Genomic DNA, 12,207 nt, shown 5'->3' with positions numbered 1-12,207 from the left:
AAATATTGGCTTGCACTTAACATTAAGGATCTATGGATCCAACTTTTCCAAGTTCTGATTCGATCCAGACATCCTAACTTAAACCCAGTGATACAGTAATGACCTGTAATTGTCACCGTTAGAATGAGGCTGAATCATTTATGTGCAAGGCAATGTCCGGCTCAGCATATACACATCACGAATTATTTAGTAAGATAATAAGTAACAAAAATAATAAATTCCCATTAGCAGTATTAATTCTGATTTTAGTTTAAGTCATAATTTAGGCATCTAAATTCTTTTAGTTGAAAGTCGACACAAGATCATAGTAGAGCGAGAGAAGGCGCTCTGTTGTCAATGCTCAGTTTTTCAGCTCACTTGATCACAATTTGCAGTTAAATTTAAAAACTCCTGCAAACATACAAATAAAGGTTGTTTGGATGGCTTGAGTCAGTTGGCTTCAAGCACTTGTTGCTTTTCTGCTAGCCTCTTTCAGGCTACGTTAGCTTAGCGAGTGTGCTGCTAGTGGGAGACGTACTACTGAACTGAATGGCTCATCTGTGGATTGGTTGTCATCACTAATGCTGATTGACTGCAGCCTAACTGTGCCTGCATCTCTCATTGAACCTTCTGCTTGTGTGTGAGACACGTTCTGCTCATGCACAAGTATTTTCACAATTTTTTGCCTCTTTTATGGCAACAGGTTTGCTGAAATCAATCATGAAGAGGAAAGACGGGAATAACGCAGGGGAGAATCGCAGCAGCGGCAAGAAGAGCCTGCAGTTTGTTGGTATTCTAAATGGAGGGTGAGTTACTGTAATGTGAAACCAAATTTTTATTTTTACCTCTGCAAAAATAAAACAAGTGGCGACAAGTAGTCTCGCGGAGGGAAATGACACTTTGACCAGGTGACAGGTTTGACAAATGAGAAATAAAGAGCCAGAGATGAGATATTTGGCTCTTCCAGGTATGAATCAACATCCAGTGAAGAAGAGGAGGAAGAAGAGGAGGAAGATGGGAGTTCTTCTGGAGAAAGTGTCGAGGGCGAGTGCTTGGACAGCACTGAAGAAGATGAGGCAGCTTTGGAGGAAGAAACGTCAGAGGAGGAGAGAAACGTTAACCTGGATGAGAGTGACACTGATGAGGAAACGCTGATAGCTGCAAATTATTCATCTGATGGTGTGAAAGAAAAGTGGGTTGTTATGAAAATTAAAGTAAATGTAGTTTTGTTGACTTACAGTGTAATGTATGGAGGGAACAAAAAGCCTTATCCTCTAAATGTGATTTTAATTCTGTGTTTCAACTTCACACATTTGTCTGCTTTGTCACAGATTTGAGTTGAGCTCAAAAATGCGAGAAGCCTGTCTCATTCTGAAGAACCACCTAAATGATGACCTCAAAACACTGAAGAGTAAGGAAGTGGTGCGTCCCTGCATTCCTCTTCTTTAATTTTACCTCCATGGGACAAACGTAACGCTTTCCCCACCAGTGAGGCAATATTTAATCATGCAAAAGCATTTAAAATCAAACTTTTTTGCTCCTTCTCTTGATTTTATAGCAAAAATACTCGGAGAAAGTGCCAAATGTGTCTTGAATTAGTGATTCATGACTGCCTGGTAGGAACTCTGGGGGGTAAAGTGTTAACCTCATCACTGCTAAAGTGATGAGGTAAACAGCCATCATGTAAAGAAAAACTCATTCACTGGGTCTAACTGGCTACTAAAAACTTGAGACAAAAGCAGTTTTACTTGTGTCTATAGTGAATGCTGATCTACTTCAGGCACTTGTCTGCTCACTTGTCTGCGGTTTATAAGTATATATCACTTCCCGTCCTCACCTCCAGCTCTCCAGCACCCACACTGTCCAACTAGAGTGGTTTCGTATCTCCAGCGCGAAGATGGCTCAGCCGCCGCGGGTCTCCGACTACCTGATGGCGTTCTCCGAGGTGTCATCAATGCTGCTGGAGCACGTAGTCAACATGACAGATGGCAATGGGAATACAGCTCTTCACTACAGCGTCTCCCACTCTAACTTTGGTGTGGTGGAGCTGCTGCTGGACACAGGTTAGCAGTAGCTTTCAGAGAAGGATAATCCTGACTTGAATTTAATGTTGGCGCACTGTTACTATCTTGATTTGAGGTTTGATAAGATGAGAACAGAAGGTTTGCAAAGAGCAGCCAGCCATCTGGAGCAGCCTTGAACATCTGGAGCCATCTGGCCGCCCCTGAGCCTGGTTCTGCCGGAGGTTTCTTCCTATTAAAAGGGAGTTTTTCCTCCCCACTGTCGCCAAAGTGATTGCTCAGGGGGTCATATGATATTTGGTTTTTCTCTGTATGTATTATTGTAGGCTCTACCTTACAATATAAAGCACCTTGAGGCGACTGTTGTTGTGATTTGGTGCTGTATAAATAAAACAGAATTGAATTAAACAGCAAGAGGGTGGTTCTGCTGTGCGTTATTGTGATCACAAAGTTGGTTACTTGCACACACCTAATTTTTTAGACTTTCGCCATGTGTATATACATGATGAAAATATAAATTGAACATATTATCCTTTTCCTAATCTGATGATATCTTCTTAAAAAATAGTAATCAGAATACCACCACAACAAAACTCATTTTTACTCAGTCACGAGCAACAAATGTACTTAAAGCGCCATCTTTGGAATATATTGTTACTAGTGACAGGATTTCATTGGCATTTCAGTGTTATTCACTGGTCAACTAACCTAATACCTCCTCACGTTCCTGTCCTAACGCTTCAATAAGTGATAAGCATATCTCCTACAGGTGTGTGCTCTGTGGATAAGCAGAACAAGGCGGGCTACACAGCCATCATGCTGGCTGCTCTGTCAACTGTGAAGAAGGAGGAGGACATGGTTGTGGTCAAGAAGCTCTTCAGTCAGGGTAATGTCAACGCCAAGGCCAGCCAGGCAAGTCATCAGCAGTTCATCATTCAGCTCTTAAAGTGGACAAACATGCCACATGAATGTGCAGATATTTGGAAGCAGGCATTCCTTTCGTATGCTAGTAGTTTATATCCTGTATTTCTCATTTTATTTTGTTCGTTTTATTTTGAAATTCCACAAGATTTGATGGGAGCAATTTGTGGAAGAAAGTTTTAGTGCACATGTGACTTTAACATGCCAATACTAGTTATTTTTATAATAAAAACAAAAACAACCTCAGCCCTGGAGAAATGCGAATGAGCAACATGTCTAGAAATGCACACAAAGAGCTTCTGTGAATGTGTAGTCAGCTCCATCAGCCAGAAGCGTGTTATCATTTAAATGTGGGCTTGGTTTAGTGAGTTTAGATGGATTTGAACACAAGAAGCTGGAATAATAATAAAAAACTATACAAAAAAGGACAAACGTGATGCAGCCAAATTGGATTTACAAAGCTTATTAACATTTAATAATTAAAAAATAATGTTATAAGTGAATTTATTTTTAGACTACAGTAATTTCTTTATTCCCTGTTTATTTCGAGGTGGAGCTGCTGTATTGTAATAAACTACTATACTGCATTCAAAGCTGGAAACCTGAGGCATGATTGGGCATATCTCAGATTAGATTTAGCAAATGTGGAGCCTAACATGACACAGAAGCCACTCACGAGAACCTGTTGACTTGAAGTGTTCTTTATCCCCCGGCTGATCTAATCAGGCTGAGTAGTGTATGTGTTTTGACACAGCGCCTGATGGGTTTTTCCGCTGCCAAGTCATAGGACCGAATTTATAGCATCACTGTCTATAAATCCAATTACTGCTGCTTGTTATTGTTGCTGTGGGTAATTAAGCACGAGGCACACAATGCAGTTTTTGGGTAAGGACTTCAGACTATATTTTTTTGCTATATTTACATTTTGGATCAGTTTTGTGCTTAATAAGACAGCCAGAAGACTTTTTGTATACTTCTTGCAAAGCTCCCCTCTTGATTCTCGAGTATGGTGTGTATTCAGTTGAGCCAGCTTTCCTTGTAGCTGGACTTTAGGGAGACATCCTCCCTTTAAAAAAAAAAAAATCAGATTTTAGCATCAGCGTCCATTTCTCTGATTCCTTTTGGCAAGACCGAATCATCTCATTTTATTCATGGCAAAAATTACCATTGTGTGACTGCACCTGCAAGTGACGATGCAAAATCAAATTACATGTCTAGAATTTAATTTACTGCCTGCTACTGAGTAAACAGCTGTCTGTTATATGAGGAGTAGTAAATGAGTGAATGACCAAGAGTGCACGATGCTCAAATGTGAGTGTTGTTTTTGGGTAGTAGCAGTAAAAGGAAAAAGTGCACCATGCGGGAATGCCATTTATCCAAAAATAATGCAGTCTGAAGTCTTCTGAACAGTCAAGCTTTAAATAGCAGAAGCTTCCTCGTTAATCCAAATCATTTAAAATTCTTTACCTCTGCAGGCAGGCCAGACAGCATTAATGTTAGCAGTCAGCCACGGGCGTCAGGAGATGGTGCGGGCGCTGCTCGAGTGTGGTGCTGATGTAAACGTGCAGGACGATGAGGGATCGACGGCTCTGATGTGTGCCAGTGAGCACGGCCGAACTGAGATCGTCAAACTGCTCCTGGAACAGCCCGGGTGCGACATATCCATTGTGGATAACGTAAGACTTTTACAATTTAAGCATTTGAACTAGCTCATGCAATGACAGTAACATGAGCCTAACACTGAAGCCAGCTGTTTGATGCCTGCCAAAAAACATCCAGGAGCTTTCTTCTCTGGGATTTGGCTTAATCTCTTCTCAGGAAACTGCTCGTCTATGTAGTTTCCTTTTCTTGCTATCTTTTTTCTCTATTTCTTCTTAGAAAGCTGAGGTGTCACAATCAGATTAGACTAAAACGGATGCTGTACAGAGGAAACACAGTGACTGGGCCCCAGAGGAAAAAAAATTAAAACACACTTGCAGATTTCAGACACAATGTCCTGCAGGCATTACACTGGTCCTCTGCATTTTTCACCACTTAACCCATAAAGAAATACAGAAATCTGGCAGCAACTGCTCATGTCTGGAAAGAAACAGTCTATTTGTAAGCAAAGTTTAAAAAGGGATTGTTGTTAGAGTCTCAAGGTTATAGGATGTAAAAGATATTTGATGACCAAAGGAGTCGTACGATAATCAGCACTCTCGGATTAAATGCTAACGTTAGCAAAGGTCTTTGCTGCTCAACACTCCTGCTTTTCTCCCCACTTGTATGTTTTAAAGTGATTTTACAGTGGATTTCTGTAGATGCTTGAAGAGAAGCCAGACAGACAGATATTTGAGCATTAACATCTGTGCCAGAATGAGTTGGCCATTTGGTGCAAGCAGCTTCTGGTTAAGTTTCAGTACAGCACAGCTGGACTGAGGGGGTGGAAGGAAAAGCCCCCACCTCCCCTCTCCGCTGAAAACACAAAACTGCGTGACAAAGTTTGACTGCAAGGCTGAGTGGATACAGTAACGACTGCAGAAACATTTTTACTTTCAGTTCACTCGTTATATTAAGCAGTACTGTTACTACAAACCCCATTTTCAAATGTTGGGACCATGTTTAAAATGTAAAGGGAAAGCAACGATTTGCAAATCTAACAAGCTCATATTTCATTCACAGTGCACCTTAGAAAACATATCAAATGTCTAAAATGAGAAAATATATTGGGTCACTTTGAATTTCTTGGCACATTTCATGAAAGCTGGGACAGGGCCACGTTGACTGCTGTGCAGCATCCCCCAGTCTGCACATGTCTGGGAACTGAGGAGATGAAGCGAGTTCAACATACCCAGGGTAACTTCCGAAATCTGGATTCACTTACCCCAAAATCAGCGGTCAGGATAAACGGTCACATGAAGCTAGTTATCAACTTTCCCCTCTTCGTTCAAAAGAAAGCGGTGGCGCTGACAGCAGTGTGACTGGGTTTTGAAAAGGATCGTAAAACCAAACTATTGGAAAGAACACGAAGAGGTCAAACACAGATTGAAGGTAGCAAGGCACTGTACTTTAAATTCTTTGGCCAACAAAATAACTCCAAACTGACCATTTTGTCTTCCTGTATTATAAACAGTCAAACGTATCATAAAGCAATAAAAGTCCCATAGTTAACTGGTTAAGCAAAGGTGCATGATGGTAAAAGAAATAACAAAACTGTCCAAACAACTGGAAAACAGAGCAACTGTGTGTAACGTGTATCACATGGTTGCTCTCACACTGTAAAGCTTTCTGCTCTAGTTGAAAAGCACTCCTGGATACTCATGTGTCTCTCTCCATCTTTGCTGTCTGTCTGCAGGATGGAAGCAATGCTCTGTCCATCGCACTGGAGGCATCCCACAACGACACAGCTGTGCTACTCTATGCTCATATGAACTATGCCAAGACCCAGACTGCTGCGGTGAGTTCATATTATCAAAGATGGACTTTGGTTTATTCCCGACTCTCCTTCTTCTCCACTTTCTCAAATACAGACGATTTATTTTAGGCTAAAGGGGAAAATCCGCATAATCTCCACATAATCTTGTCACACTGTGTGAATAATTAAACTGGTAAGAATTGTTAGGGACAGCTGAGTATTGGAGGCAGAACTCAAATGCGTTTAAATAGTTGAACATTATTTTTATTTCTTTTTTTTGCCTCCTTCACAGCAGTAGATTAGTGCACTGTATGTTCATTGCAGATTAGATGGCCAAACTAAAGTGGAACACAAACGAAGAAAAATAATGGAGAACAAAAAAGTAAGGCTGGCTCAACATCCAAAGTAAATGTAACGATTGAGGAAACACTTCTGCACACTGCTATAGAGTGCAACAGTGATGATCAAGAAGTAAAAGTCCAATTCATATTCTCCATAAGAATTATGAGCCATAAAACTCACCACACATACAACACTGTTCGCATGTTCTCCCGGTGTTTGCGTGGGTTCTTTCTGGGTACTCCAGCTTCCTCCCACTGTCCAAAGACATGCCGTTAGTGGGGTTAGGTTAATTGTTGATTCTAAATTGGTCCAGAGGTGTGAATGTGAGTGTGAATGGTCGTCCGTCTCTGTGTTAGCCCTGCCTCAGACCTGTCCAGGGTGTACCTTGCCTCTTGCCCTATGGTAGCTGGGATAGGCTCCAGCCCCCCCGCAACCCTGATAATAAGGTTAAGTGAAAGAGTATGGATGGATGGATGGTTGGAAGTAATTCGCTGTGGAATCTAGGATTGGTAATCTTTATGGGATGAGAAGTCCCTCCAATGTTAATTAGATACACAGTCTTAGTATCTTTGCCTCTCTTTTTATCCAAATCAAATCATTTTTTGGTCACAATTCACCTTGTAGCTGGTTGGCTCGATTTAAGGTGCAACATTCATTACTTAAGGACTTTCTGAGACTTCACTGGAGAACATGAGTAGAAAACTCAATTCCAAAAACAGTCCTTTTAAAAAAAAAAAAAAAAAAAAAAAAAAGAAAAAGAAAAAGGGGGAAAAAAAGTGCTTGGTCACTGTTGTGCTCTATACCCAATTTTAATAGGGCAGACAGCTGTAATAAGTTATCAGTGGGAAAATAAATGTTGTTCTATTAAGAGAATGTACCTGCTCTCTAACTACTTAAAATGGAAAGATATTTCAAACATCAGACCAAACCTCCCCTCCTTTATACCACATTTGACACATTTCCCTAGGAAGTTCGCCATAAAAGGAGCCCAAAAGGGCCTGGACTGGGCTGGTTTGGCAATGGGTTCAAACCAAACACAGGCCAAGTTTAGTCTGCAGGAGAGGTATCCAAACTAGCAGTTTTAAAGTCAGGATTCACTCACAAATGTTAACGATTTCATGAGTGACTTGGCAACCATACACAAGAAACACAGCATAGTTACAAGCACTGTGTGTTTTGTATAAAGGTCACATGCCACCCTGTGACAAGAATAATGCCCTTCTGCATAAAAATCTAATAAAATGCCACAAGCCTTCTTCACAAAGTCTGGCCCATCTTATATGAACAGGGTGTTTAGAATTAGTTGTAATGCTCACATTGTTTTTGCATTGTTGCTTAAGTTCATCGGCTAAGAAGGACGACTTTCAAGAATCAAAATTATAATAGTTTTTAAAAGAGTTTCTCTTTTTCCTTCAGGGAAACACTGAACTTCCCTTTTCTAATAATCACACCAGCAGTAAACAGAAAATTCAACATTACACACTTTAAATGAGGCTATGTGACATTACGGCTACATCTGATGACAAAAGCTCTCATTTTTATCCAAATCAGCATGTTTATTTCTTCTGAGCGGGCCTGCTTCAAAGGAAGTCTCTTCAAAATGTTTGGACCGTTATAATACAGTGATTTAGGCCAAACATCACGAGAATTTCCCTTTTGCCAAATCTGATTGTAAAGTACAGTACAATTTGATTATCTGTTATCCAACGTCAGCAGAACCGATTCGGCACTTCAAAGAGAAGCCAGGCGGTTCCTTTACAAAACAAAGCCGACCCCAATCCCCCTTTTTCGCCTTGTAACTTTCAAACTTTTTGGTTATCAGCTCCCATCTCCCAGCTATTTTTATATTATTCAACTTACAGTGTCTCTAATGCACACATTGCAAGATTTCACATTGTAGCTGGCCAAGTTTAAATTTAGGGTTGTAAGATCACCTTTGAATCTTATAAAGAAATAAGGTGCAAGTTAGTTAAAGTTAGGTCACACTTATAAACAACTTGGAGTGAATGATGCCTCTTTTATTTAAAGGTGGTAGGATCAGTTCCGCTGCAGTGCTCCAAGCTATAGTTAGGGTGTGGGCTGCACTAAATGAAGGTGCACCGCTGCCCCCTTTAGGTGTCACCACAGTCATGCAAGCTATGGTCTTCTTGGGAAGGCGATGAAGTGAATGCATCATTACAATCGTTACCATCAAGCATTTAAAATGTAACCCCGCCCTTTATGTTGTCTTTCAGGGGAGTCCAAAGGCCCAGCCACGGAGTCCCATGAGCCCACACAAGTGCTGGCCAGCAGACTGACACGATCAAAGCCGCTAACTGGGGCGGACACACCAGCAAACATAACTGGATATGAGCTGTGAAAAGCTCCACTGGAATTTACTTAAACGCATATTTATAGTTTGCTATATGTCCTCCATTTACACTGATCAGCCACAACCTAAACACCGACGGGTGAAGTGAAAAATAATTGGATTCTTTTGTTAATATACTTTGTTCAGCTGGTCAGCTTTGATTTGGCTTATGTCACTTGATAGACAAAATTTAGACTCCCACACCAAAAAACCCCCAAAACTGCTGAGGAACAGCTCAAGAACATGTGGAGTCGGCCTCCACAAACCCACAGAACCAAAAAACCTGTTGCCAGAAATCCCTTTTCACGCTCCGACGGGTCAGAGCCGGGATACTAATGCTGTTGCTGATCAGTATACAAAATATTGTTAAGAAAATATTATATTTCCATAAGATTCCTCAATGGCTATTATTTACTTTAGGTCTCTAAGATATGTTTATTTTCTCTATGACATGCCTTGAGATCTTACATTTATCATTTGCACACCACTAATATTTTACTATTAAGGGCGACACATCATTAGCACATAATGTACATCCAAAAAAATACATTTATTGTTTTTCCATACATGTGTGCACACAGTTGTGCAACAACATATGTACAGTAAACCCCAATGTCATCAAATCATCACATGGACGTGACATCGTCCAGCATGACTGAACTGAATGAATGTTGCTCTGTAGTCTTCCTTTCCTGGCTAACTGATGTGTAAACCTTAACTGTCATAGTCTGCACTAACTGTCTGTGCATTGTATGTTGTTATAAATATTTACATATATAAATGCAGTATATATATATATATATATATATTATTGTCTAAAATAAACATATTTACATAAAACTTTGTGGGTGCTGGTGTTTCAAAGCAAGGACTGCCACATGTTTAAAGCTATAATCATTTTTTTTTAAATACCAGAAGAATTGAATCAGAGCTCTTTTGCTAATTAGACTAACAGGTAAACCACTGAACTATGGAGCTAGATGGTTGCATTCAAGTCCTGCATGGGATAAACGAGACTAATCTGTTTGAACACAGTTTTTAAAAATGCTGATAGTTGATGGTATCAATTTAAAAATTCTAGGTGACATCCTTTTTGAGTTGAGTTATCCCATTCACAAGATTTTTTTTTTTTTGAAAATCTTGACTTCTGACCTGGACCTTGAGGTCAAGGAATCCAAACTGGGAGCTTGGGAAAGGAGTCTGATAACTGACTCTGTTCTCCATTCTCCATTTAGAAATTCTGGGAACCACAAGTTACCCTGCAGTCTGAGTGCAACGCATTCCACTGTGATAATGTGGTACTTTGAGGTATTTAGGATATGATTGAACACGATCATTCTGTATGCAGGGAGAAGGATTTTAATTTCAATTCTGGATATAATATAGAGCCAATAAAGAGAAGATAATATTTAAAGATTAGGGTCGCTCTCTGTAATCCTTGTTAGTACTCCTGATAAAGAAGTCCAGCCTAGAAACAATTGATGCGTGGACTGTCTTTTCAGCCTGAAACAGGATGTTTCTAATTTTAGCGATATTGTGCTGATGAAAGACAGCAGTCCTATACATTTGTTGAACATTTGCACTGAAGAACATATGCTGGACAAAAATGAGAAGGAGTCGATATGGTTAGACGCCATAAAGAGTAACCTTTGTTTTGTCTGAAAATTACAGCATATCTAGGCCTTTACAATTGATTGCCGAATTATTAGGCAAGTATTTTTGAGGAATAATTTTATTATTCAACAACCATGTTCTCAATGAACCCAAAAAACTCAATATCAAAGCTGAATGTTTTTGGAAGTAGTTTTTAGTTTTAGCTATTTTAGGGGGATATCTGTGTGTGCAGGTGACTATTACTGTGCATAATTATTAGGCAACTTAACAAAAAACACATATATACCCATTTCAATTATTTATTTTTACCAGTGAAACCAATATAACATCTCCACATTCACAAATATACATTTCTGACATTCAAAAACAAAACAAAAACAAATCAGCGACCAATATAGCCACCTTTCTTTGCAAGGACACTCAAAAGCCTGCCATCCATGGATCCTGTCAGTGTTTTGATCTGTTCACCATCAACATTAGTGCAGCAGCAACCACAGCCTCCCAGACACTGTTCAGAGAGGTGTACTGTTTTCCTCCTTGTAAATCTCACATTTGATGATGGACCACAGGTTCTCAATGGGGTTCAGATCAGGTGAACAAGGAGGCCATGTCATTAGTTTTTCTTCTTTTATACCCTTTCTTGCCAGCCACGCTGTGGAGTACTTGGACGCGCGTGTGATGGAGCATTGTCCTGCATGAAAATCATGTTTTTCTTGAAGGATGCAGACTTCTTCCTGTACCACTGCTTGAAGAAGGTGTCTTCCAGAAACTGGCAGTAGGACTGGGAGTTGAGCTTGACTCCATCCTCAACCCGAAAAGGCCCCACAAGCTCATCTTTGATGATACCAGCCCAAACCAGTACTCCACCTCCACCTTGCTGGCGTCTGAGTCGGACTGGAGCTCTCTGCCCTTTACCAATCCAGCCACGGGCCCATCCATCTGGCCCATCAAGACTCACTCTCATTTCATCGGTCCATAAAACCTTAGAAAAATCAGTCTTGAGATATTTCTTGGCCCAGTCTTGACGTTTCAGCTTGTGTGTCTTGTTCAGTGGTGGTCGTCTTTCAGCCTTTCTTACCTTGGCCATGTCTCTGAGTATTGCACACCTTGTGCTTTTGGGCACTCCAGTGATGTTGCAGCTCTGAAATATGGCCAAACTGGTGGCAAGTGGCATCTTGGCAGCTGCACGCTTGACTTTTCTCAGTTCATGGGCAGTTATTTTGCGCCTTGGTTTTCCACACGCTTCTTGCGACCCTGTTGACTATTTTGAATGAAACGCTTGATTGTTCGATGATCACGCTTCAGAAGCTTTGCAATTTTAAGACTGCTGCATCCCTCTGCAAGATATCTCACTATTTTTGACTTTTCTGAGCCTGTCAAGTCCTTCTTTTGACCCATTTTGCCAAAGGAAAGGAAGTTGCCTAATAATTATGCACACCTGATATAGGGTGTTGATGTCATTAGACCACACCCCTTCTCATTACAGAGATGCACATCACCTAATATGCTTAATTGGTAGTGGGCTTTCGAGCCTATACAGCTTGGAGTAAGACAACATGCATGAAGAGGATGATGTGGACAAAATA

At 40.5% G+C, this 12,207-nt stretch overlaps 1 protein-coding gene across 3 annotated transcripts in view; it reads left to right on the top strand.

The window, feature by feature from the left end:
- kank3 (KN motif and ankyrin repeat domains 3) overlaps positions 1-9,847 on the top strand; it is a 36,037-nt gene extending 26,190 nt beyond the window's left edge. For all 3 annotated transcript variants that reach the window (XM_031737360.2, XM_031737353.2, XM_039599150.1), the window contains exons 5-12: positions 683-785; positions 947-1,171; positions 1,311-1,401; positions 1,823-2,042; positions 2,770-2,912; positions 4,397-4,597; positions 6,256-6,357; positions 8,892-9,847. In XM_031737360.2, the coding sequence (XP_031593220.1) occupies positions 683-785; positions 947-1,171; positions 1,311-1,401; positions 1,823-2,042; positions 2,770-2,912; positions 4,397-4,597; positions 6,256-6,357; positions 8,892-8,954 (1,148 nt within the window). In that variant the 3' untranslated portion in view covers positions 8,955-9,847. The remainder of the gene's footprint in view (positions 1-682; positions 786-946; positions 1,172-1,310; positions 1,402-1,822; positions 2,043-2,769; positions 2,913-4,396; positions 4,598-6,255; positions 6,358-8,891) is intronic.
- The last annotated feature ends 2,360 nt before the right edge of the window (positions 9,848-12,207 follow it).

This window comes from Oreochromis aureus, linkage group 15 (genome assembly GCF_013358895.1).
Source record: "Oreochromis aureus strain Israel breed Guangdong linkage group 15, ZZ_aureus, whole genome shotgun sequence".
Lineage (NCBI taxonomy): Eukaryota > Metazoa > Chordata > Actinopteri > Cichliformes > Cichlidae > Oreochromis > Oreochromis aureus.
The sequence above is the reverse complement of the archived record's forward strand: the minus strand, read 5'-3'. Positions and strand labels throughout refer to the sequence as shown.